Below are 26,916 nucleotides of genomic sequence, written 5' to 3' on the forward strand. Positions count from 1 at the left end.
CAAAACTCTATGGGAGATTTCACCCTGTTAAAGTACACTTCTGCCTTAAACAAAAATCGGGGAAGAGGCATTGTAAGATGTTATTCTTAACAACACATGATCCCTATTTATACAACTTTAAATTTATTCTAGACCACACAAAATGATCGGTGCAATCATAATCGTACATAAATGTCGGCTAAATCTCAACCTTTCAATTTTTACTCTTTTACAACTACCAGATTTTTCATTCATGAACGAATTATCTGATAGCTTCTTAATGTTTTAAAAAATTCGGTACTAAGCTGACATTCCAGATATTTTGAAAAATCTGATGCACCAAAATTTTCATATATACTATCAGATTTTTTAGATTGTTGTACTAGATATTTTATCTAGATTTTTTGCTTAAATTTTCACAAGGACATCATGTGTATTATTGAAGTATGTGGGGGTGCTAGGATAAAACCTCTAAAAATTCAACCTATCCTATAAAATCGGGAGGATTTAACTTGTCACCCCCACTTATACCCGACACCCCTCACTTATATTCGTACCCCCATAATTTTAAAATTTCAAAAATGTCCTTGCTATTATTTACCAACCAAAATTTACTTTCCTTTTAAAAATTTCACTCTTACTAACATATCAAAAACGGAATTTTCGGTAGTACAATCGAAATTTACAGAAAATTCTTGCATTTATATCGGAAATTTGAAAATTTTTGATAAAAATACCAAAAATTTAAAACTTTATGGTAAAAAATATCGAAAATTTTAAAAAATCCGATAAAAAAATCAGAAATTTCAAAAAATCCGATATTCCCCTGAAAAATCTTAAACTCATAATGATATTGTCAAAATTTTTAGAAAAAAACAAAAACTTCCGCAAATTTAAAATTTTCTCATAATTTGCATAAAAAAATTGTAAATTTCCAAAAAAATTGATAAAAATATGTAAACTTATAAAATTTCCGAAATTCATTCAATGATACAACCGTAAAATTGCTCTATATGGGATGCCAAATATAAGGGGAAGTGGATTCCTCCAAAATCTTGCCTCAGAATTTGAGCCTTGAAACAAGGAAAGGCCCAACGGTAAGCCCAATACTGTGGGAGATAAGCCCAGAAGAAAACGATAAGAACTGTTTGTTTTTTCTTTTATTTTCTTTTTGTCAATTATTTGGAAAAGGGTGATCAATCACCTAACCCATCTCTTGAAAATCCAACGGCTCTGATTCTCTCTAGTTTCCTCATCACTTCACAAGAAGGATAAATACACAACAAACATTAGAAAGAGTTAGACAAGAGAAAATACACAACATAGAAGAGAGGAATAACCTCAAACTCTGTCTCAGTTTTTTCTGAGAGAGATAACTGCTTGCAAAGTACATAGAGCAAAGTTTGCAAATCAACACAAACATTTTTGGAACAAAGTTTGCAAATCTAACAGCAAAGAAGAAGATCTGTCTTTGAAACATACATAGCTTTCTTCTCTAAATCCAAATTTGTTTCATTGTAAGACTTTCTGTTCTTCTTCATGTTCTTCATCTTTTCTCTTCATCTTCTCCTTGTTCTGACCCTTTTTATGGTTTTGTCTTGCAGATACGCTCCTGCTAAGGATTGTCTTTCTTTTGAGACATAGATCTTAAATTTGAAAGCGACCCTTTAAGACTTTGGTATCTCATCGTTCTATGCTATGTTTTCAAATTTTCTTCAATCCTTATCCGAATCTCATTCATGCGGATGAACTGAAATTGGATTTTTGTGCTGTTTTGTTGCTGTTGTTGCAGGAATGGAGACAGAAGAGAGGAACCAGAGAGCGTGTAAGGCAACAGAGCCAGAGTTCTTCTTGCAGTGGGGAAGCAGAAAGCGTCTGAGATGCGTGAGGGTGAAAGATCCTCGGATTTCAACTAGGCTCAACGGTGGTGTCAGAAGGAAACTTAATTCCGGAGCGGATAATAATCGTTCCGGTGTTGGTCTTTCTGAGAAAGAAACTTCACATATTCATCATCAACAACCGAACCGTCTCACAAGGTTGTTCATATAAACAACAACATACAGATCTTCTCAGATTCATCTTTTTCTTCTTCCTTCTCGTTGGTTGCTGAAAAAGAGAAACTTTCCCTTTCCCATTCCTTGTTTTTTGATTTTTAGTAAAAGAAAAAAATGATGTTTTTTTGTTGAAGTAATGTAATGGTGGAGTTTCCAATTGGTTTGGTTAACGGGAAATTTTCTCCGAGAAAGAGAAGCTTGAAAAAGAAGGAAAAAAACTTTTTTTTAGTTTCTATTTCCCAGAAGAAAAAAAAAGGTGATTTTTGGTGTTTTAATGGTGTCAAAACTCGAAATTTTTGCATACCCAGAAGCGGTAAACGTTTTTTCTCTTCTTCGGTGGATTTTTGCTAGAAGGGTATTGGATCTGTGGTATCTATGATTTCCTGTAAAAATTTGATTTTTTTTTCTTCTAATTTTGATGGAAATTTTGGTGTTTAGGAATTCCGACACGGCGGCTCTACGACCGGCGGCCGGAGAAAGTAGGAAATCGGCATCGCCGGAGAAGGAAGATCGGTACTACACGACGAGGGGTTCGGCGGAGGAAATCGGTAAAGTTACCGGCGATGTTAACAACGGTGAAGAGAGAGCTCTTGTTTGGCCTAAGCTTTACATCGCTCTGTCTAGCAAAGAGAAAGAAGAAGATTTTCTCGCTATGAAAGGTTGTAAGCTTCCTCAGAGACCCAAAAAGAGAGCCAAAATCATCCAAAGAAGTTTATTGGTAAGTTTCATTTTCTTAAATGGTGGTTACTAGGATGTTTTTTGATGGTGATTTGGTTTGGATCTTGTTCATTTTCACCTCCTAATCTTGTTCACTTGTTTGGTATTTGTTTACAGTTGGTGAGTCCTGGAGCATGGTTGACTGATATGTGTCAAGAAAGATATGAAGTTAGGGAGAAGAAAAGTAACAAGAAGGTAAGTGATTGTTGGTGTTTTCAAAGTTTAAACCTTTTAATGTTATAAGTACTTTTTTTAACTTTGATTTTTTGGGTTTTGGATGTAGAGGCCAAGAGGATTGAAGGCTATGGGAAGTGTGGAAAGTGATTCTGAATGATGCAAAGGGGATGGATCTATAACAACACACAACCTAAAATATTTTGGAAGAAGGAAGAAGATGATGAAATTTTTAGTTGAAGATGATGATTCAAGTTTTTTTAAATTTGCTTTCTCACAATGTTTTTTTTGTAAACAAGTAAGATCTGATCTGATCCATTTCAATCAATGAAGAAAATTATTTTCTCACTTCTTCTTATGTGATCTTTCTTAATGGTGATGATTGAGTTGATGAGGAAAGATACTATTCCATTTTGTTTTGTTTCTCTCTAGCGTGTACTAGTCATTAATAATCAACTTACCTTCATATTTCAGCAACCCTACCCTCTTCATCAATTTTTCTTTTTCTATAGTATTCAGAAGAGAGACCTAAATGAAAGTGTGTATGAATATGCTATGACCCACCTTTGCAATTTTTGCCGACATTGAACTGAAATGTACCTTTGGAAGTAATGAATCATATGGTTTTTGACTGTCAGAAGAGTATTCAAGAGATAAGGAAAGGAAAAATATATACACAAGATTAATGTAAAGCCTCAAGCAGGCAAATATCCATAATTTCAGCTAAGATAACATGAGGCCAAATAAAGCATGGATCATTTGTGTACTTGGAATCTCAATGATTTTGTTGTGTCTATCTATCTATATAAACAACAATAGTGTTAAATAGATCTTGATAAAAAAGAAATGCAGTGTGTGTATGTTAATGAAACTTTAGACCAAATGGGTATCTAGATTTATACATGTATTATTATTATTACTACCGATTTCTATTTTTAGTGCAAGGTTCAAAATTTGACAAAATTGCTTACTTTTGTTTTTAAATAGGAGTAGTCGAGATTTTGCTGATTCTACATTTATTATTATTTTATTATAGATGATAAGTAAATAAATGTTGGATTTACCCTTTGAATGTATCATCAAAAACAGGATGCTGCAATAGTCTTTCAGTAAAGGTAGTTGTAACATGTGAATGGTGACTTAATTAAAACTCTTTTTGGTTCACATTTGTATACTAGTATTTGAGTATTAGAATTTGAATAAGGAAAATACGGTTGTGATTTGTTGAATCATCCAAATAAAGTATTTGAGGCTTCACCAGCACCAGAAATTGAACACAAGGACAGCCAATATTTTCTTTTTTGGTTTTGGTTGGCTTTTTGTTTTCATACACAATGGGACAAGAGATCAAACATTTAAGTTATTGGTTTGATAGAGAAATGGACAAATTATATAGTTTATCACTTTGCACTACTAAATACGAAGAAAAAAATGTTTTTTTTTCATGTTGTAAAAAATGTGCGGTGGTGGTGGGTATGAAATAGTTGAACTAATCACTGATCATAATAATAGTACAAGATTTGTTGACAACTATACAAACGTGTGTTTCCACATTGAAGGTGCCATTTCCAATTTGGTAGCTTTTTGAAAACGTGCTGTACAAAAATGACATAATTTTCAACGCAATCATCCTTCATCATGTCCAGTATATCAAATTTGGAAGCTTTTTCAATACATAATAGTTCAACTCATAAGCTTAACCATACATATATATTTAGCCCCTGAGTGGCAAAAATTTATTGTGGTTTCATCAAGGATTTCTCAAATTGTCTCAATTCAACATGAGGGAACAGGGAAGATCAGGCGTACATTCTATACAGAGATAAGTGTCTATGAGAGAGAATTAATTTACACCATTTTAATGTCAGCATTTTACGAGTGACACAAAATCTTCAATAAGCAAAATTATACAAAGTAAATAATTTGAGTTGTGGTAGTGTGTATATTGAAAATACAGCTATATTTACTTGTCTACTTCTCAAAGCACACAATTTGTTCCCCCCAGCAGAAGGGTGACTACTGGTAAGAACCTGCAGAATTCGAGTACTTGATGGGTTTCTGATGAGTACCTCTCCATCTTTTGATATGTGGAGTAATCAATCAAACTTGAGGCTTAGCGGCTTGGAGCATCTCAACAATGAGAGTCTTCACATCCCTAAAAGAAAAGCACAGTCAACAGTTACTATCTGCAGAAAGTCGGGTTATAACAGGAAATTGTAATCTGATACTTAACGGCACCAAATTTAATCTAATTAATTCAGACGTGTTCTTTTCTCCACAAAATGGGAGTTTTTATCAAATATGATGTCTTACTTTCTATCTTCTGCAGGTCGAGGAAAAGGTACACGGAGCTTGAAAGTATCTCCCTTGAAACCAGCCTACAAAAAGTTATTACTATTATTTAAGCAAAGGTACAAATTCAAAAGTAAAACATAAATCATTCAATATAACCACAAATAAGAAGAAAATTTTATTGAAGGTTCTATTTTTCCAATCAATAGGTGATTTTGAGAAAACCTAAAATAAATATAGTGCCTAGAGGAATGCATGACAAATAAACTAAATGACTTAAAAGTTAAAACAATAACAGAATCAATACCTTAACATTGAAACCTAGACGATCCAAATCTAGTATGTCCGCAAAGTCCACCTGCAGATGATCAGTTCAGTCAACATTGAAGCCAAACATCATCAGCCCTTTGCCCAGTAGAATATTAGTATTTGCTACTATCATTGTTTCGAGAACAAGCTATTTTAATTGCCTTTTCAAGATCATAGTTCCCGATAACATTTTTTTTATGTACAATAGTTCTCTCGCATTTATATACCATTAAAGAAAACAGTGATGTAAATGTAAATACACGATAATCAGAAAGTCATCCATATAGATTTTCTTGCGCTCACTCATACACAATTATGTAATATTGTATGCAAGCTTGAAAGAGAAAATTTCCATGATATTAATAAATAAAAAGTCTTCTTTCTTATTGATACTGTTTACTATACAATAGGCAAGATGGCATACCGGAACTGAGGTCCAGTGCTGCACAATCATTTTAGTATCTTCACCATGATCTTTGTTCATATGCGACTGTCAAATAACAAAATTACATTAAAAGCGATTAAATGGTGGTTTAAGAAGTATACTGAAGACATGTAATATATGATGAACAGTTAGAGATCACTACCGCTACTGGCTTGGAAAACTGAGATATGGGATCCACTTTTGCAGATTTGAACTCATCTCCACTAAACTCTGAAGTCAAAGTTAAAAATAAGCGTAACAAAATTGTTTTTAATAGATAATACACATGAAATTCACTTATGGTTCAGAGAAGATGCTTGCTCATTCCTGAAGCTACCAACTGCGATAAGAAGATATTTTTTATATGCACCAATCAAAAATATTTTCATTGAAAAAAAAATCCCTTTAAAACAAACCCTCAACTTCAAAGCGTTCACTATAATAAGTAGTTCTTCAATCCATTTAACTGTCCTTCCCCTTCCCCTTCCCCTTCAAACATATCACAGCATTAACAGCAATATAAACCAGCAAGAGTAGAAAGGTTAACAAACCTCCTGATCCTAACAAAGCTGTAGCAACACCTGACACGAATCGTACAACTTTTGGTTCAATGCGTACAAATCGGAAGTCTCCGAAGTCAACCTTCAACATGAGTAGTTTATCTATAGGTGTTAATTTTTGGACGAGGACATGCAGAAGGAAAATAAATAAATTACAAGGAAGAATGATGAACAAAGTTACCCAAAACGCGTTGGGATGTCTTGCCAAATATGCAGCTCGTATCGCCTCATTATCCTTTTCAGGTACCTGAGTAAAAATTCAGGATTACATTTAAACTTCTTTCACGTTGTATAGTAAAAGGAAATGAAGACACAAAAATAAAATATATATAACTACTGGGAAATAACAGAATATTGAAACTTACAAAAATAGCGTCACCATGGAAAGTGATCACCAAATCAGTCCTATCTTCAGGATCTCTAGCCACGAGCACTGAACATTTAGGATTAGCAGCTAAGTCCTGTAAAGTATAGGAAACTATATCTTTTTAGCAATGGAAGCAATCTTTAAATGGTTTGTGGCGCAAAAGGTGTTCTCGTGAATTATAATTGTTAAGATGGAAGTGTGCGGGTTGACGACATAATCAGGATTTGAAATTGGATTTGTGGCATCTGACAAGACAACTTCAATAGTGTGCTGGATGCCCATTTATAAAAAGTTCACAAATTCGAAGTTAAATCTATTTCTCATCAAGTTAAATCCAATCTTTGTTTTGCTCATATTTATTGTTTTCTAACAATAAGTTTTGGTGGAAGAAAAAGAAAATAAAGAAACAAAAAAACCTTTGAATGAACAGCCAAGTCGCTCACTGCTAATATAAGACATCCATTTGCATCACATGCAAAGTCAACCATAGACCCTGATGGATAACCATCATACTTCTGCATGTCGAAAAACAAAAGATCAAACAAGAAGATAATTTATTGTCTGCCAATAAATAATAATACAAAAATATAAGCCAATGATATGATCATAAAGACAGTCAGAGAAGATTTCAATTTCATGGCTCTGCCTAGCATGGATTTTACTATTATTATTAATTAGTTTGCAGTTGTTGCTCGGAGGGAAGGGTGCTTGTAATTCCTTCTGGTTTGTAGTGCTGCTAGAACTTGAAACATAAGTCCACAACTAATTTCGAGACAAGAAAATTTGCATCTCTCTTTTTGCCTAGTGAAAGCTATAACAGACCATGAAAGCTAACAGCCCTATGCTGCCACAACAGTCTAAATAAATAAACAGAAAACATGACCGCAGCTCATGAATTGCACTCAACAAAAATTGTTACAAATTCACACCAAGATGGCAAGAAAAAGTAAAAAGAATCAGTTATACAAGTCAGTGTAAGGATAGAACAGAAACCTTTGAGAATGTGGAGAGCGTCCCACGTACACTAAGATCAAGAACAGTACGAATTTCTTCAAGTGGAGGAAGTCTCGCGGCTTTTTCCTAACACAATAGCACTTAAAATCAATCATCCTCAAAAGACTCACACAAATTCAAATTACTAGCAAAGAATTTTAGCTTCTGGTTTATCCTAGTTTCACAGCTAAAATAAGTTTATAATTCTTCACTTATTACAGTAATATTTTTATAAACTTATAGATGTTAAATGAGACAGCTTCCAAATAGACAGAAGCTAATGGAAAAGTTAAATAAGAGAGCTTCTAAGAAATTGATGAAGGCTATTTAACCAATTAAGCAGATACCAGAAGTGCTTCTAGATAAGTGCTTCCAGAGAAGTCTACAAAAAAGGCTAAAAAATACCTGATGAGCTTGAATTAATTGAAAGATGTCATCTTTTTCTATGTTAACATCACCAGAGGACGCAACCTGATTCATAAGCGAGAAATCACATTTATTAAGCAAATGAAAACACAAAATAGATAAATAAATTGAAGTAATTTTGTGGAAATTTCGAATTTTGAAGCGATTAAACTAATTATTATTCGATTGGGAAGAAGAAAATATGAGAGAAATAGAGGTACCGGAGCAGTGGATTGAGAAGAAGCGGCCATTGAAAGAGAGGGAGAGGTGAAGGTGAAGAAGTTTGGTAACGAAGGGTTGCGTGATTTGGGGGAGAAGGGAAGGGCATTATGGGCATTTGAGCGAAAAAATGTGGAGACTCTTGTCAATGGCGTCACCATAGTCTTCATCTTGCGGAACACTTCAGCAACTGCACCAAATTTTCCTTTTTCTTCTGATTTTATTTGTTTTTTTCTTATAAATAATTTTTTATTTTGTTTTATCCATCCTGAGCTTTTTTTAATTATTGATTTTGTACAGAGAAAAAATTGCGAACACATTTTTAAAAAAATGTTTTAAACTTTATAATATACTTTTAAAAAAAGTCTAAATATAATGAATTGATGATAAATAAATTGGTTAGATTTGGTTTAATCAGTTTGACATTTTAAAATAACACTACACTACTAATATAATGTGAAATAAAAATAATAATTTTGATTAAAGTAAAATAATAGTTTGATTCAGTTTTAACTTTTAATAGATCAATTTTGAATTACATAAAAGTAATACTTAAACAAAAAGGAAATTAAATTTGTTTGATTTTGAGTCAAACATTAAAAAATATCAAATCAATTTAATTGATTTAAAACTCCACTTTTTATTCCTTTTTCTCCCATGCTCTTTTCTTTATAGAAAAAAAGGGAAATAAGATTAAAAATCAAAAGATCATGCTGGAACTATGCATGTTCATGATAGAGAGAATAAAGAAAGAAGAAGAGTGAGAGAGAAGAGTTAACCAGATATTCTTGCATGTATGAAAATTATATGCATCATCCTAAGCTCCTTACACCAATGGATACAATTATATAATATAACTTATATGATTGTTAAACATACTAACTAACTTCACATAGGGTGTAACAATCATAACTAGCATAATAATTAACTCGCTAAGTCTATCTCTAATACACCCTCTCAAGATCATGGTGGCTTGAAAGATGAAACTTTGAGTTTGTCACGAAACAAAATGAAAAGATTAGTTGGAAGTGGCTTGATGAGGATATCAACAACTTGAGCTTGAGTTAATACATATTAAATACATGGATTTTGAGCTACAACTTTTTCCCTTTACGAAATTTATGTCTAAATCAACATGTTTTGTGTGTGCATGAAGCATATGATTGTGAGAAAGTATCACTGCACTTAGGTTGTCGCAAAGTAGCGCGGCAGGAAAGTAATCGATGATGAGTTCATTGAGTAGGGATTATATCCATAGAAGTTAAGATGTGGTGTAAATAAGAGTTTTGTACTATGTCTTTATGCTAGAACGAGCTACCAATGAATGCTTCTTTGAACTTCATGCAACAAGGTTTAGGCCAAGATACACACACGAACCAGAAGTGAAGTGCCTATCATCCGGGTAACTGGCCCAATCTGAGCCACGGTAAGCACACAAAGACATTTGTTGTTAAGGAGTTGCATGTGCCAAGACCGAACCATGAGTTATCGTACCATTTAAGTAATACATCATGTATTTTACTGCACTCCAATGTGAATCACGCAGACCTGCCATGTATTGACATGTCTATTTTGGCCAACAAATCTTGGACATACTTCGTTTGAGTCATAACCATATAGTCATTTCTCTGATAATGCACGTCAATCCCTAAGAAATATTGTGGCATACCAAGTTTCTTGACGACAAATTTATCATGAAGTTGATCGATCAGATTATGCAATAGTGTAGATGATGAGCCATTAATTAGAATGTCATCAACATAAACTAGAGAATAGAGAGTGATATTATTGTGGTTGTAAATGAAAAGTGAATGGTCACATTCGCTTGAAACAAAGCCAAATTGAATTAGAGCCTGATGAAGTTTCTCATACCAGGCACGATGCGCCTGTTTCAAGCCATATAAGGCTTACTTCAGTTTGCAAACCATGGTGGAGTAAGAGGAAATAAACTATGGAGGTTGCTCCATTCTCGTAATTCTTCATTTAAGAAATCATTATTGACATCAATTTGTTGAATTTCCCACTTGCGTGTGATGGATAAGGTCAATATGATTATGATGGTTGTTGGTTTAACAATAAGAGAGAATGTATCATGGAAATCAAATTCATGTTGTTAATGGAACCCCTTAGCTACCTTTGTCCTAGAAACACTACAAATAAATCATGCTACACTTGGGCTTCCTAGAGTGTCAACCTCTCAGTTAGCTTCTTCTGAAATTGTGTATACCTTGTTACTTAAGGTACCCCAGATTAAAAAGTCATCTTCACAATATATTTCAAATGTATTCGGTTCTTCTAAGTCTCTTTCACCCTCATTTTATACTCAACAAGTTCCAACACCTCTTAATGTCAACAATCACCCCATGCTCATAAGAGCAAAGGCAGGCAAGTCAAAACCTAAAGTTTTTCTGGTAAACTTTGAGCCCACTTCTGTCAAATAAGCTACCACACAACCTGAATGGTTTAGTGAACCCATAATGAAGAATGATACTCGGGTTTTTAGAGATCTAATTGCTCACAGAAAACCTATTGGATCCAAATGGGTGTTTAAAGTTAAACAAAACTCATATGGCACAATAAATAAGTACAAAGCAATGCTTGTAGCTAAGGGGTTCCATTAACAACATGAATATATATATATATATATATATATATATATATATATATATATATATATATATATATATATATATATATATATATATATATATATATATATATATATATATATATATATTACCTTCAGGACTTAGGCATTTATGTCCCTTATGAGTTGGTGACACACCTAGATATGTGCATTTGAGGCTTATGAATTCCAACTTGTTTTTTTGTTGTAAGGTCTGACATGAGGAAAACAGGAGCTACCAAACACATTGAGTAAGGTGTAGTCGGTTGCTTGTTGTGCAGAGCCATGTATAGCGTTTCAAATTTGACAATGCACTTGTTGGAGCCTTGTTTATCAAAAATGTTGCAGTGGTGAAGCTATGGTCCCAAAACCTTATAGGCATTGAGGCATGTCCAAGAAAAGTGAGTCTTATTTCTACAATTTGTCTATGTTTTTTTTCCACAATTCCATTATGATGAGATGTGTGAGGACATGTCAGTCTATGTGTGATGCCTTGGTCATTAAGCAACTTGGTGAATGGTCTGAATTCACCACCATAATCAGATTGAATTGCTTTGATTTTGGTGTATTATGTTGTGACATAACTCCAAAACATCGTGAAAGCAGTTAATGCATCACTTTTGTTCTTGAGCATATAAATTCATGTGTACCTAGAGAAAACATTTGTAAATGCAATGTAATATGAATAACTACTGATGGATGGTGTAGAAGATTTCCCCTCTAAGTCATTATGCATAAGTTCGAATAAAATGGTATACTTAGTATTGGACAAAGGAGCATATAACTCATGAGCTTTACCAATATAGCAGGAATTGCAAAAAGTTTATGGCTCTTTATTAATATTGCAGGAAATTTTACACATTTGCAAACTTTATGTATGGTGTAACCTAGAATGAAAAATAGACATTTTATTTGCAAGTAAAGAATCAAAGATGGCATTATTAGATGCCTTTAACACTGGAGTATTATGCACTTCATGACCTAAGATAGATTGCATGTGACTTAAGGAATGTCTCAAAGTGCCTAATATCAAATCATTGAAGAAATAAAGTCCAGTTTCATCTAAAAACCCTTCAAGAAGCACTTGTTTAGATGCCTGAGATTTGATAAAGCAGTTGTTAGCATGGAATTCAAAATAGACTTTATCATCCTTAGCAAGCTTGGACACATAAATAAGATTTCTTATTATATTTGCCACACATGACACATTAGATAACTTAAGCATGGAATTAGACACAAAATTTGAATGTGTTTATGAATGACCAATAGTTTTGACAACTAGACTATCTCCATTTCCTACTACCACTTTATTAGGACTTGCATATGACTCTATAATATGCAAATTAGCTAGATTAAATTTGATATGATATGAGACACCTAAGTCTACAAACCAATCATGTGAATCAATATTTGGTGGAACGTGCAATTGGTCTCAATGTGCAATATATGTTGTGGCTTAAGTCATGAGGTTTAGCTCTATCCTAAGTAGCATTCATAGTGCTCGATGTTGATGCTTAAGACTAATTCTTAGATGGCACTGCTTCATAATACTCATAAAAACGGTGCCAATACTCAATCATTGAGTGACAATATTTGTTACAAAGTTGATACGTGAGGCGATTTCCAGGTGTGTAAACTTGAGTTTGACGCTCACGACCTCTACCTTTGAATTGTTTACCTCGACCACGAGCATGATGATAGGAACCATCTGAGCTGGAACCTCTTCCAATACTTACTCCTTAAGTTATGTTAGTTATAGCACTAGGTGATGCTAATTCTTGTTTGAACTTATTCAACTAAGCCTATTGTACATATAGTAATGCTTCAACATCATATATGTCCAATGGTTCAGTTTCTCTATATTCCATCATGATGAAAGGGTTATACTCTTCTAGTAAACCTTGTAGTATAACATCAACTTGACCATATTTAGATATAGGGTCACCAATTGACACGACAGAGTCAACAATGGCACAAACACGTAACACATATTCTGAGATGTATATGGTTCCCTTCTTGCTTATTTTCAACTTTGAGCAAAAATGATGCATTCTAGCCTTCATTTGTGAATTAAAGTGTTTATGGACTTTGTCCCATACCTCATGAGCACGTTTGCACGCAAAAACTTTTGGAAGAACTGACTCATAAGTGGTAGAGAGTACCCATGTAAACAATGTTTGATCTTACATGATCCAAGTTTCACACTCTCCAGATATAATCTTTTTGATACGACCTTATTCATTCTTGAACATTGGTGGAATCTTAGGGTTAACCTCCACTCGATAAAGCTCGTGAGAGAGTGTCACCTCGTCGACTTGCTGATTCCATATAAGGAAATTAGTTTCTTGAAGCTTGATCAATAGCTTCGGTGCAAAAGTGTTTGCTGAACTTGATAAACTAACTACACAATAAACTGTTTGAGAGTTTTGAACCTATGGTTGCACTCCTAGAGATGAATTAATCTCCTTCATGGAAGTTTTTTTGAAGCTTGAGTTGCTCTGCAACTACTTGAACGTAAATCAATGCTTATTTAAAGCAACTTGGACTCAACATCAAGATGAAGACGATAATGATGATGATGCGGTGGAATAGAACGACCCCGTTAGGCATATGATATCATGTGTGAACTATGCATGTTTATGATAGAGAGAATGAAGAAAGGAAGAAGAAAAGCGAAAGAGAAAAGTTAACCATGCAAGATATTCTTGCATGTATAAGAATCATATTCACCATCATAATCTCCTCACACCAATGCATACACTTATATAATAAAGCTTACATGGTTGTTAAACATACTAACAACTACACACAAGGTGTAACAGCCATAACTATCATACTAACTAACTCACTAAGTCTATCTCTAATAGGTATATAAGGAGAGGGGACTAAGACAAGACTCTTCATTAGTGATCACGATAACACGGAAGGCCAACTCTATCTCTAAAGAAAACCTCTCTAGCAACAATAGGAATATAATTCCACTAAGTAAGATTTGTCAACAAAATTCAAGGTTCGTGATTTTATCCACACATCACCATCTTTCTGCCATATTTTAAATCTGATCGAAAAATGATATTTTTAGGGGGCATCTGTTAGCTTGAGGTTTTTAGCTTAGCATTCCAACATGAATGTGTGATATAAGATATATAAAAAAAATGCTAAGTGTGTATAACCAAGTCATACTTTCGACATAAAGTCACAAATTCGATATGTTAACCTTTTCGATAGATGTGATGAGTTCGACTCGTCTATGAAATCAAGTGTTTGAGACTTAGTATATTCTTGAGTCCACATAAGGGATGACTTAAAGGCATTTTCGACAGCAATGACAGTTTGAACCAAGTGCTGAAAACACGTGGAAACAAATTAGAAAACGAAAACTCATGAAACAGTATACGTGTTGGATGTTAAAGACGAAAGTCCATGTAGCAATATATGTGACAGATTTTTAAGAGTTAGTTATTGTTGACAATTGATAATTTACTTAATATATAAGCAAATTTCGACTAATAATCCGATATTCATAATCCATTTTATTCTCTTTAGAACTCATACATTTGATTTATCGAAAACTCATACATCTTATTCATTGCGAGAAAAATATACAAACCTACTTTCAATTTTAAATGAAACCTTTCCATTGCTTTATTATAGATGAGTTTCAATTGCTCTAAAGAAAATTATCACATAAAAAATATTTCAGATCTCAGAGGTTCCAACACATACACAATGCGTGCACCTCGGGCATATTGCAAAACAAAAAACTTCAATTTTCTTGAGATCGAGGCAATAAGCCATCCAGTCTACATTAAATCTAATGGTTGGGGAAATAAATAAATACAGAGAAAATTTTATCAAGAATCCAACAGCTGCAATTAGTGTTGTACATACGGTGGGAGAGAGACAGAGGATCCAAATCTAATTTTTGTGTGCCTCGCATCACATGAAGCAAAGCCCAATGTCTTCAATTTTTCTTCATAAAATTGATATTAAGACATACTAGTACTGTACTACAACAACACCTTTTGAAGTTTAGCCACACACAAAAAACGTGACTAAAGTTTGAGCTCGATGATTGTCCTAATAGTATAACAACTTATCAGACATTGTTTCCGGTGGAATCCATTTTTGTTCTGTCTCTCAATTTAAAGGTGACCAAGGCCATTCTAAAATTCAAACATAGGAGTTGTAAATGAATCAAAGTAAGCTTCCAAACTAGTACCAAACTAAATCCAGTTACCTTGCAGACAGAAACAGCGTCAAATGTAAACATAAAAACAAAAACATACGAACACACGTAAACACAACAACAACAAAAGTGAAAAACCTAAGGCGTACTATAATAATAATAACATATACAATAATGATTCGCCGTAAGGGTACAGATTTCGATTTTGATTTCAATTTCAATCGGAGTGCGGTGTACGATAACCAAGATAAGACGAAAGCGAGAAGAAGAGACGCTGTAAAGGAAGACAGAAGATGAGGCCCAAAACGGCGTCGCTTCTAAGAATCTCAGGGTTGCACGCTATGTATTGACACAACCTAGCTGACACGTGCGCCACCCTCATCACCACGCCGCTGTTGAGCACCATCCTTCTACGTCGTCGTTTTGCGATCTGCAATTGCTTCCGACCTGGTACTCTATCGTTCTTGTTAGATCTAAGTCAAAACTCTGTTTTCAGAATTGGTTGGCAGTGTCTGTTTTTATTGGACGATACTTTGATAAAACGGAAGAGTGGTTCTCATTTTTGTTGCATTTATTTATAAATAGCTTAAATGTTCAAAAGATTGTTAGATTTTTTTTTTTTTTTTTATTTCTCTGTTAAATTTTCTAGAAAAAATGTTAAATATCGTTTACATGGTAGTTGTGCAGTATTTTTAAGATATGACGTCACTATTTGTTTGGTTTTCCCAATTATTAATAAAGTTATTTTTATTTAGATTATGAAAATTATTTTCAACTTTAAAAATATCATTTCTCAACTCTTCACCTACCGATGCAAACACACTTGTCACTGTGAAACTCTTGTTTACGAACCCTGATAGACGAAGGCAACGATCTAGAAAGGGTGGATAGATCACAATAATTTTTTTTGTAATATTTACTATGGCAAGCGGAAACAATTATGGATTGACACTCTTCTATCCCGAACTGTTATCGGAAGAATTAGATATGCGATTAAATCGTAACGAAACATATCCTAGTGATGAGAAATAGAATCAATATATTTTGCAATTTACGTTTGAACTAAATCACACAATGATAATCAATTTCCAATGAAAATAGAAAATTAAAATTGACAAAGACAATTTATCGAACACTTAGTGTGCAAACAATTTATCAAACACTTGGTGTGCAATAAAAGCCAAGCTTATCTTTGCGTTCTTAGTATGAAAATCTAATTGCAATTGTTTAAATTGCAATTGTTTTACCAAAACAGTTTGAGAAACTTCAACACAACCAGAATTTTCCAGCTAAACAAATTCGCAGTCTAACTTCAATATCAAAATGTAAAATGTATGTGTGTGTGTGCGTGAGAGAGAGAGAGAATACCAAGATTTGTTTAGGCAGCTCCCCAATTGTCTTCACTATGGGTACGTCTGCCCCCAATTCCGAATATAATTGAGATATGTGAAATTAACCTTTGCAAGTGTAGTTTACAAGAGAAAAAGTAGCAATCCAAATCCCCAAACCCTATGTTTGACGTTGATCGTAACTTCTTATCTCCCATTGATTTTAAGCAAGATCAAGTGACCAAAGACTTCTAAGTCAATCCTCCAGTTACCGCTACTCCTTTGATCGAACCTCCCGTTCTTCAAAGCTTTCACTCGGCTGAATCCTTGTTGTGAAGTCTTGTACAAAACCCCCAAATCAATCCTTGATCTTAGAGGAAAAACCCTAATCGATTTTATCAAAGAAACCCCCAAAGAATACTCAACCCAATTATGATTACAACAATCCTAAATTGGACCTTATCATTCTATTCTAGATGACAATCAACAAAAATAATTAAGTATAATTGTTGAATGTATAAAGAAAAAGATTGAAGATAAAGAGAAAATTTTAAGTGTGTTCTTGGTTTCGATATCTAGAAATGATGCATGAATGCATATTTATATGTATGTGTGTGTGTGTGCAGAAAAATAACAGACAAACTGATTTTTAGTAAAAATTACATTTTTTCTACAAGATTGAGTCGATGCATGTATTGACTCCAAACATGATTTATTGACTCCAAATTCGTATGAGTCAATACATAAGGCCATATGCATCGATACAAGAGAGGGAGAGCCAAATTCCTTAAAAAAACTTCCAGTTTGAGTCGACTTCAACCTTGGATGAGTCGACTCATTTGCAGCTTGTATTGACTCATTCGCAGCTTGTATCGACTCATACAAGGCAGGGATGAGACGAATCATATTACTTTAAAAACTTTCAGATTGAGTCAACTTATTTGCAACTTGCATTGACTCATAGAAGGCAGGGTTGTGTTTTTAACTATTCTTCATTATGTATTGACTCATAGCAATCATGTATCAACTCATTCACCAACTTTTCATGAAAAATCATAGTTTTTACTTGTGATAGCTAATCAAATCTGATTTTAAATGTCCCATTATGATAATGCATATCTAGACATAGACAACAAGATCCAATGTACACAAATACTAAGTGTCTTAGTTTTGACATCATTCAAAACATATCTAAGAGGATAGTGCACTCATAAACCCTAGCTCACTCTTCTACTCTCTCATACTCTGAAACCTTTAGCGGCAAAGAAAGTAATTATGTTTGATGCTTGGAGCGACGAAGAAGACGATATGGAAAAGTTTTCACCAATGTTTATTTCCAGTTTTTCTTCTAAGGTATGATTATATGTTTACTATATTAAAAAGAAAACCTTTTTTCGTTTTCTCCTTCTTCAAAGACTGGTTTCTTTATTATTATGTCCGATTAGATCATGACTGATAGGTTTCAGTGTGTTATCCATCATGAGAGTGTGTTTGTTAAGTTTAACAGATTATGTTACAAAGGGTTAAAAGAGGTTTGGGAAGTAGACCCTGATTCCTGGAGTTATTTTGAGGTTCTGAGTGGTTTAAAGGATTTAGAGTACCTAAAAGTAGAGAGTTTGTGGTATTATAATGCAATTGATATTAATGAGCTAGTTTTATTGAAAGATGATGCATGAATAAATAGAATTAAAATCATAACACTAATTAATGGGATTGTGCATTTATATGTCATTCATCCACTCTTACAACCAGATTACATTGAAGAGCCAATACTCTCTCTAGAAAATAATGTAGGATCCAATGAAAAGGATGAAGAATGTGAGGTAAGAGATAAGGACGGTTTGGAGGATCTGAATAGTTTAGAAGACGACAATTTGGATGATTTGAATAATGGTATAAAAGGTACTTTTGATGATTTAGGTACTTTTGAAGATTTGAATAATCTAAGTGACAAGTTTGATGAAGGAGGAATCACCTGTGTAGAAGATGCAAATGCAATTGACCAAAAATCTTCATGTAAGGATGTTAATTTGGAGGGAACTACTAAGGGCATTGACCAAAAAGATTCATGTGAGGGTGTTACTTTGGGGGGACCATTGAGTGTGAGGATGAAATAATGGATATTACTTTGGAGGGGAACTAGTTATATAATATGTGATCAAAAAGTTGATGTATTGGATGACACACCTTATCCGGTACGTGTTCAAAAGGATTCAGTAGTTGAGGGAATAATTTGTAACCAAGAAGAATATTAGGGACCAAAATGTAACCAAAAAGGTGGTGGTGGTAATGAAGATGACAATGCTTTGAATGTTAACTTTGAAGATGAGGATGTGCATGATATAGGAATTGGTGAAGAGATTGCAGTTGATAATGAGGATAGAAAATGAAAGGGGAAGGGCAAAGGAAAATGAAAAGGTAAAGGAAAGGGGAATGGAAAAGGTAAGCGAAAGGGGAAGGGGAAAATCAAGGTTGAGAGACCAAGGAAACAAAGGGAGGAGGAAGAATCAGTTGAAGGTAGTGGTTCAATTGATGACGTGAATGAAGGTGAGGTTCCAAAGGAAATCTTTAGAGGATTGATTGACATTGAGTAATATGATAGTGATTAGTTACCTCAAGAGTATGATAGTGAAGATAAAGAGGTTTTAAAATATGATTATCAAACATTCAAGCTCCCAAAAATAATGGAGGATTACAAGTGGGAATTAGGGACTTTTTTTGCTACTAAAGAGAAATTTAAACGGGTAATTAAAAAATATGTTATTCATTCGAGTAAAAACATGAAATTTTAAGAAAAACGATAACAAGAGGGTGGGAGTCATATATAAGAAAGGTTGTCCATGGGAGTCATACTGTGCAAAACTACAAGATGAATAGACCTGGAAGTTGAGAAAAATAATGGACAAGCACACATGCAATAGGGATTATAAGGTTAGATTCCTTAATTCCAAGTGGTTGGGAAAAATGTTTCAAAGTAATGTAAGAGAGAATCCTAATTTTAAATTTATTGATATAATGGAGAAAACAAAACAAAAGTGGAATGCAGGAATTAATAAGACACTTGTATACAGAGCAAAGTCACTTGCTGTTGACATTGTTGATTGTCCATTTAGGGAAAAATATACAAGAATCCATGATTATGGTCATGAGCTATTAAGGGAAAATCTTTGATCAACTATGAAAATGATAAGTTAACCAATTCAAGGCGGAGAGGAAAGTAGTGATCATCTTGAGATGTCTTTGAATCCATATTTCCAGAGGATTTATATATGCTTCAAAGTTTACAAAAATAGTTTTTTCAAGTGCAGACCTATCATAGGATTTAATGGGTATTTTTTAAAGGGCTATTATGGTGGATAGATACTTACAGCCATTGGGAGGGATCCAAATGACCAAATTCTTCCAATAGCATTTGATGTTGTTGAAGGTGAAACCAAAGATTCATATAGTTGGTTTTTGGAGCTATTGACACCTGATTTGGGAGGTGTCAGATTATGCAAGACTTATACATTTATAAGTGATCAATAAAAGGTGCATATGAATGGTTTGTTTTAATCATTTCTTACACAAGGCCACATGCAAACTGCCTCCTTCAGTCACTTAGCCAACACAGGGTGACTTTGCACCTGCACGATCTGCACATGCAACTTCAACTCATCCAACACCACCTGCAACTTCAACTCAGCCAACACTGTCTGTAACTTCAACTCAGCCAACACCAGTTACAACTTCAACTCAACCAACATCATATGCAACTTCAGCTCAACCAACACCATTTGTAACTTTAACTCAGAAAGCACCTAAAAAGAAAATGAGACTTCAAAAAGGCCTAAAACCTGTTATGAGCCAACCTTAATAGTTATGCTTTGTTGTTTTGATGTGTATTGGTTGATGTAATGACTTATAATCCTACTTTGTAGCTTATGACCTATAATGCCACTTTTTGTCTATCATATGGCTTATAATGCCTCTTTTGTAGTTCTTTTGTAGTTTATGATTTATAATGACACTTTCTGTAGCTTATAATGCCACTTTTGTGTATCATATGGCTTATAATGCCACTTTTGTAGCTTATGACCTATAATGATACTTTGTGTATCATATGGCTTATAATGTCACTTTGAATTAAATTATGTAATTTTGTTGATGATTATTGGGATGGTATGAAATGATATGGTTATGTTACACAATTCCAAATTATATGCATTTATGTTATGATATGTTACACAGTTACAAATTTCTTATGACAAATACAATTCATGGCACACAATTATAAACTCATGGCACACAAATGCATTAACTCATGATAATGTTGTTTGCACTAATAACATCATGACAAATACATTTCACTCGTAAACTCATGACACAAAAGTACATTTATAAACTCATGGCACACAAAATACATTAACTCATGACAGTGTTGGTTGCACTCATAAACTCATGATAGATACAATACACTCATATAAAGTCATGACAAATAAAATCCCAATCTAAAAATACATTGTTACAAAAACAACATTCAACACTAAGCTCAAAATATCAACCACAATGGACATTTTCAACCACTATCTCTAGTGTAGACAACCTCATTCTTCAATTTATAAATTTTCTTCTTTTGTCTTTGAATCTTCAAATCCCTTTCATCAATAATTTCGTCCTCTAACCACTTGAAGAAATTACAATCCTTATTCATATGATTTACACAATTTCTACAACCCAAATTTCCCCCAAAATTCATGTTCATGTCACTCACAGTACAAAGGACACATTCATCTTGACAATAACACCCCCTCTTGTTTCTATGAAGAATATATCTAGTTGTTCCAATGGAATGATTGTTTGACATTGAAGCACTACTTGACAACTTTGGTATTGGAAAAGATGAAAACCCTAGAAACGCATAATCAAAATCCAAAGAAGTGGAATGAAACTTGAAAACAAGCTTGATTAAAACTAGGGCTGGAGATGAGTCGAATCTAGTCAAATCCGTCTCAACTCAGCTCGACTCATTAATAATTGGTTCAACTCAAAATTCGGTTTGAGTTCGACATAAACTTTTTTTAAGCTCAAACTCGACTCATTATAAGTTCATGAATAACTCGATTCAACTCGTTAGGTTCATCTTATTAGGTTCAACTCGCTTGTTTCACAGACTTAAAATTCATTTTTTTAAGTCTATCTTTTAAATATATATTTGACATTTTAAATAAATATTCTCATAAAAGATAGTTTAAACCAAATTAGAATATATATATATATATATATATATATATATATATATATATATATATATATATATATAAATATATATATATATAAATATATATATATAAATATATATATATATATATATATATATATATATATATATATATATATATATATATATATATATATATATATATATATATATATTTATATATTTATTTATTTTATTTCAATTTAAACCAAATTAGAATATATATATATATATATATATATATATATATATATATATATATATATATATATATATATATATATATATATATATATATATATATATTTATTTATTTTATTTCAATTTAAAGATATTTTTATAAGATGTTGATTTTTTTAGAAGATATTTTTTTAATTAAAAAATATTTAAAAGATATATTTGATTTTCTTAAATTTTAAGAAAAAATTTAGGAGATATTTTTTTAATTAGAAATAAATGTTGATTTTTAAATTATTTTCTTAAAAACCATTATTATATATATAATAATTTTTAGAAATATTTTATTCACTTGGGAATATAAATGATCAATTAAAACAATTAAGTTAAAAGAAAATATAGGGCTAAGATTTTGAGCAAAACTTTAAACCTACTCTTAAAGTCAATATAACCATTCTTATATATAATCGAGTTGACTCATGAACCTAACGAGTCGAAATATGTGTCGTTCAAGTTCAGCTCATTTAGTTAACGAACTTAATATTTTACTCATATTTAACTCATTTGGTTCATGAACCTACTTTAACAATTTAATTTTCAAATCGAGTTCCGAACTATTAAGATACCTCATATAATTCATAGTTTCTTCCGTAGTGGGCTCTTTCTCATCATGAATGGACTTGCTTGTAGCCCACTATATCACATACAACACATTCAAGACAATTTGGATAATATGCTTGTCTCTTTGGCCTATAGTCTCCCATATCCAATTTTTTCTGCTCATTTGATTATCTACCTCAAAGTTAATAGTAATGTCAATTCCAAACCAAACCCTTTTGATCCACTGACAATCTTTGAAGATATGATCCATAGTTTCCTCCTTGTTTAAGCATATAGGGAAAAATATAGGACATACGACGCTCTTTTTAGTAAGCTCGTGTTTGACCGGTATGGTGTTGGACAACATTCTCCAGGTTAGCATTTGGACTTTAGGTTGGCAATTGGTATTCCAAAACTTTTCCATAAAGATTTGTGCTCCTGATACTTAGACGTACAAGTTTCATTCCTATTATACATAACATGGAACCAATGGTATCCAACCTTAACCTTATACGTACCTTTTTTTGCTCATCATCCACATTAAAGCATTCTCCTCATCGTGATTATCTAGAGGAATTTGGAGATTTTGTTCAATGTCATAATTGTTGAAAGTCCTTTCCAAGAGAGGGATGTTCCGTTTATGGCTTTCCTCATCAATTAGGTCTCTGACCCAAAACACATTAGATTCCAATGGTTTCAAAGTCAAGACTTCAAACCATCCTTGATAAGGCAACCATGGATCCTCTCAAACTCTAGTTGACCTTCCATTTTCAATTCTCCAACAACACCCTTTTAAGAGGGTGTCCTTAGTTTGAATAATGCTTTTCCAAATATATATCTCATTGCTTGGAATTTGTATATAGAATAGACCCTTTAGGGAAATACTTCGCTTTAAGACATTGATGAACGACGATTTGTTTATTAAAGTCTTCACAGCTACTTCGCAAGGAGTGAATCATTGAAACTATTCATGTTTCAAAACCCCACACCGCCTTGTTCTTTTCTTAGGCACAACTCTTTCCATTTTTTCCAGCATATACCTTTGTATTTATGATTACTTCCTGGCCAAATACCTTTTAATGATTTTCTCCATATTCTCGCACAAGCCTTGAGAAATTTTAAACACACTCATGGCATAAGTCAACATAACTTGGGCTATGACTTTAATTAGGACAACCTTTCCCGTATAAGATACATATTTTTCCTTTAACCCTTCACTTTTTTCCATCTTGTCTATCCGAATTTGAAATGTATTATGTTTAGATCTCTCCATGTTAATAGGAAGACCTAAGTAGTGTTGGGGGAGATTTTTCACTAGGGAGCATTGAACATTGTGGGACTTCCTTTCTAGAGCAACACCTTTGTGAGAGACACACCACATATTCACCCAAAACCTTAAGGTGATAGGTGAATGGGTTCTCTCACTTATAAATGCTCAAGTCTCCACATTATCAACCAATGTGGGACTATTATCCACACTACTCACACTTGACACATTCTCAACACTCCCCCTCAAGTGTGAGTCCACAATGCTCCCCCTCAAGTGAAAGCTCTACTTACTTCTCTTGTATCGCACGAAACGTTTCTTATTCACCCTCCTGGCACTGTTGACTTTCGATATAAGTAACCTGGTCCTTTCTGAAACCAAAGGCTCGTGATACCATTTGTTGGGGGAGATTTTTCACTAGGGAGCATTGAACATTGTGAGACTTCCTTTCTAGAGCAACACCTTTGTGAGAGACACACCACATATTCACCCAAAACCTTAAGGTTTTGGGTGAATATATGGTGTGTCTCTCAAAGGTGTTGCTCTAGAAAAGGAAGTCCCAATATGTTCAATGCTCCCTAGTGAAAAATCTCCCCCAACAAATGGCATCACGAGCCTTTGGTTTCAGAAAGGGACCAGGTTACTTGTATCGAGTGTCAACGGTGCCAGGAGGGTGAATAAGAAACGTTCTGTGCGATACAAGAGAAGTAAGTAGAGCATTCTCAACAAGTAGGTTCTAATATCCACATCAGTTATAATAGGCAGTCGTCTTCTAATGTTGTTTTTTATGTTTTCTTAAAAAATTTTGCTAAAAATCATGACTGTTTTTTGGTGATTTACAAGTTGTCAGGAATTTTTATGGTAGGTCTTCAAGATCTGATCCAACTCTTTTATCTCTTTCTCCTTTACCATGGAAAACACTAAATTGACATTAGTAAAAAGCAGATGGGATATGGATGAGGCCTTTCTAGATATAGTGATACCATGTATGTTTCCCCTATGACGACTCCTATTTGATCATGCCCGAAAGATCCTCATCACAAATAATAAAAATATATGGGGATATCATATCTCTCTACCTGGTACCTTTACTAGGCTTAAACTTATTATTGGGATTACCATTTGTGAGGATGGAAAAGGATACCTTCGTAATACAATCCATAATAGTTTTAATCATATTAAAAAGGAAACCCATATCATTAAGAGTGTTATCAATAAAGTCTTACTCTAATCTGTCGTAAGCCTTTTCCATATCGAGCTTAATTCCCACATAGCCTTTCTTAGTGCTCTGATTCCTATTCAAGGTGTGGAAAGCTTCATAGGAAAGGATAATATTATTTGTAATGAGTTTTCCCGGTATGAAAGCACTTTGGTATGGATTTATGATCCCATTAAGGGTGTGTTTGATCCTATCGGTCGTTGCCTTAGTGATAATTTTAAAGGTCACATTACATAAAGAGATATGTATGAAATTAGTCAGAGTATTAGGTTGTCTCACCTTAGGGATTAAACAAATAAGAGGGTCATTAAGTTTAGATACATTACCATTATTGCTTAGAATGTTCATAGCTACCTCTGAAACTGCTCCCCCTATATAATCCCAATAGTGTTGATAAAACCATGTTGTTAAATCTTCTAGTCCTGGAGATTCCGAGCCTTATGCAGATCCTCCCTCATTTATAGGGTTATGTTGTTTCTAACCACCTGATATATGCTAGCATTCTTGGTGTCCAAACCTTCCTTATAGATGTTAGTAAAAAAATTGTAAAGACTTCCCCAATATCTTTTTCGAAAGTAACCACATGCCCTACCATGTTCTGAATATTACATATTCTATTTATAGCTTTCCTATGGGTGGCTTTTAGGTGAAAGTATTCATATTTTTGTCCCCTTCTTTCAACCACATATTTTTTTCTCTTTGACGCCGCCATAGTTCCTCCAATTTTAATTTTTCATCCAGGTCCTATTCCGCCTTAAAGATGCCTCTCATGATATATGGGTAATGCTTTTAAACTATGAAGTCTCTTCAGATAATCTTGGGATTGTTTTCTTTTAATCACACTCCCAAACATAACTTTCTCCCCAATTTCCAAATTATGTAATGTGTGGTTTTCGGATTTTAAACTTTCAGTCGTGCTTCTCCAAATTTTACTAACAATCTCCTTATTGTCTTCATTAGTTGTCCAAAATTTTCAAACTTTTGTTTTTTTCTTTTACAATTGAGGTTGTAGCAACTCTGCATATTTGTGCTAAATTGCAGTAAGATGGGATTATGATCAGAAGAATAACAAAGTAGGTGCGTGTTAGAGTAAAGTTGAAAATTTTCCATCCAATTATTAGAAGCAAAGAATCTGTCAAGCCTAACCTTAATGTAATTTCCATTTCTTTGATTGTTAGCCCTTGTAAAAATATTCTCAACATAACTGATGTCATTGATATTACAACTATACATGGTATCAATAAGCCTATTAGTAATGCTCGTATCTATAAAACTCCCCCTTTTTTTCTCATATGCAACCATTACTAAGTTTCATACCCTAGAATTCACCATACCCTTCACAATGATCATCTAGGTCACTAATCCTAATCATTTGCATATCCCGATAAACATTCCTCTCATATGCATACCCATAGTATCATGTGCATTTCATTTGCATTGATAAAAGCTCAAAATCATAGATTCGAGGGTCTGGATTACATAGAACATTGAATGGAGTGAGAGCCCTTTATCCTAGTTCTCTGTATCATGGAGCATAGGGGAAACCCTAATTCATTGGTATTGGATTCAGTCCATGAAACCCTAATTTCCAGTGATGGCCCTATCATACTATCATGTAGGCATTCAAGATTGAGATTCATCTAGTCATTCATGAAGCTTCATTGGTTTGTTCAACAATTCATCAGAGGTCTACCTATTCATGATCCTCATGCCTGGATCAAGGTGCATTCATTTAACATGGTCACAATCTGTTGCTTGGTTAAGTATTCGTTCACTTG

At 33.5% G+C, this 26,916-nt stretch overlaps 2 protein-coding genes across 2 annotated transcripts; one reads left to right on the forward strand and one right to left on the reverse strand.

Annotated features, from left to right (window-relative positions):
* Nucleotides 1–1,261: 1,261 nt before the first annotated feature.
* Nucleotides 1,262–3,272, forward strand: LOC127126641 (uncharacterized). Its single transcript, XM_051055596.1, has 6 exons — nucleotides 1,262–1,496; nucleotides 1,584–1,657; nucleotides 1,772–2,015; nucleotides 2,472–2,751; nucleotides 2,868–2,945; nucleotides 3,034–3,272. Exons 3-6 carry the CDS (start codon nucleotides 1,774–1,776, stop codon nucleotides 3,082–3,084), a joined length of 651 nt encoding a protein of 216 aa, XP_050911553.1. The 5' UTR covers nucleotides 1,262–1,496; nucleotides 1,584–1,657; nucleotides 1,772–1,773; the 3' UTR covers nucleotides 3,085–3,272.
* A 1,378-nt stretch (nucleotides 3,273–4,650) lies between these two features.
* LOC127126640 (uncharacterized) lies at nucleotides 4,651–8,714 on the reverse strand. The gene is made up of 12 exons (XM_051055595.1): nucleotides 8,496–8,714; nucleotides 8,275–8,340; nucleotides 7,870–7,956; nucleotides 7,293–7,391; nucleotides 6,875–6,970; nucleotides 6,691–6,756; nucleotides 6,501–6,591; nucleotides 6,113–6,180; nucleotides 5,950–6,015; nucleotides 5,524–5,574; nucleotides 5,238–5,302; nucleotides 4,651–5,079 (listed from the first exon to the last, which is right to left on the reverse strand). Exons 1-12 carry the CDS (start codon nucleotides 8,661–8,663, stop codon nucleotides 5,025–5,027), a joined length of 978 nt encoding a protein of 325 aa, XP_050911552.1. The 5' UTR covers nucleotides 8,664–8,714; the 3' UTR covers nucleotides 4,651–5,024.
* Nucleotides 8,715–26,916: the final 18,202 nt, after the last annotated feature.

Source organism: Lathyrus oleraceus, chromosome 3, assembly GCF_024323335.1.
Source record: "Lathyrus oleraceus cultivar Zhongwan6 chromosome 3, CAAS_Psat_ZW6_1.0, whole genome shotgun sequence".
Lineage (NCBI taxonomy): Eukaryota > Viridiplantae > Streptophyta > Magnoliopsida > Fabales > Fabaceae > Lathyrus > Lathyrus oleraceus.

What these genes read in the sequence shown, in the direction of transcription:
- LOC127126640 (XM_051055595.1), bottom strand. Translation starts at nt 8,663, where the DNA reads ATGAAGACTATGGTGACGCCATTGACAAGAGTCTCCACATTTTTTCGC. An exon ending in GACATCCCAACGCGTTTTGG is followed by an intron (nt 6,592 to 6,690) that starts GTAACTTTGTTC and finishes CTCATGTTGAAG; the next exon opens with GTTGACTTCGGAGACTTCCG. An exon ending in AGTTTTCCAAGCCAGTAGCG is followed by an intron (nt 6,016 to 6,112) that starts GTAGTGATCTCT and finishes GTTATTTGACAG; the next exon opens with TCGCATATGAACAAAGATCA.
- LOC127126641 (XM_051055596.1), top strand. Translation starts at nt 1,774, where the DNA reads ATGGAGACAGAAGAGAGGAACCAGAGAGCGTGTAAGGCAACAGAGCCA. An exon ending in TCATCCAAAGAAGTTTATTG is followed by an intron (nt 2,752 to 2,867) that starts GTAAGTTTCATT and finishes ATTTGTTTACAG; the next exon opens with TTGGTGAGTCCTGGAGCATG. An exon ending in AGAAGAAAAGTAACAAGAAG is followed by an intron (nt 2,946 to 3,033) that starts GTAAGTGATTGT and finishes TTTTGGATGTAG; the next exon opens with AGGCCAAGAGGATTGAAGGC.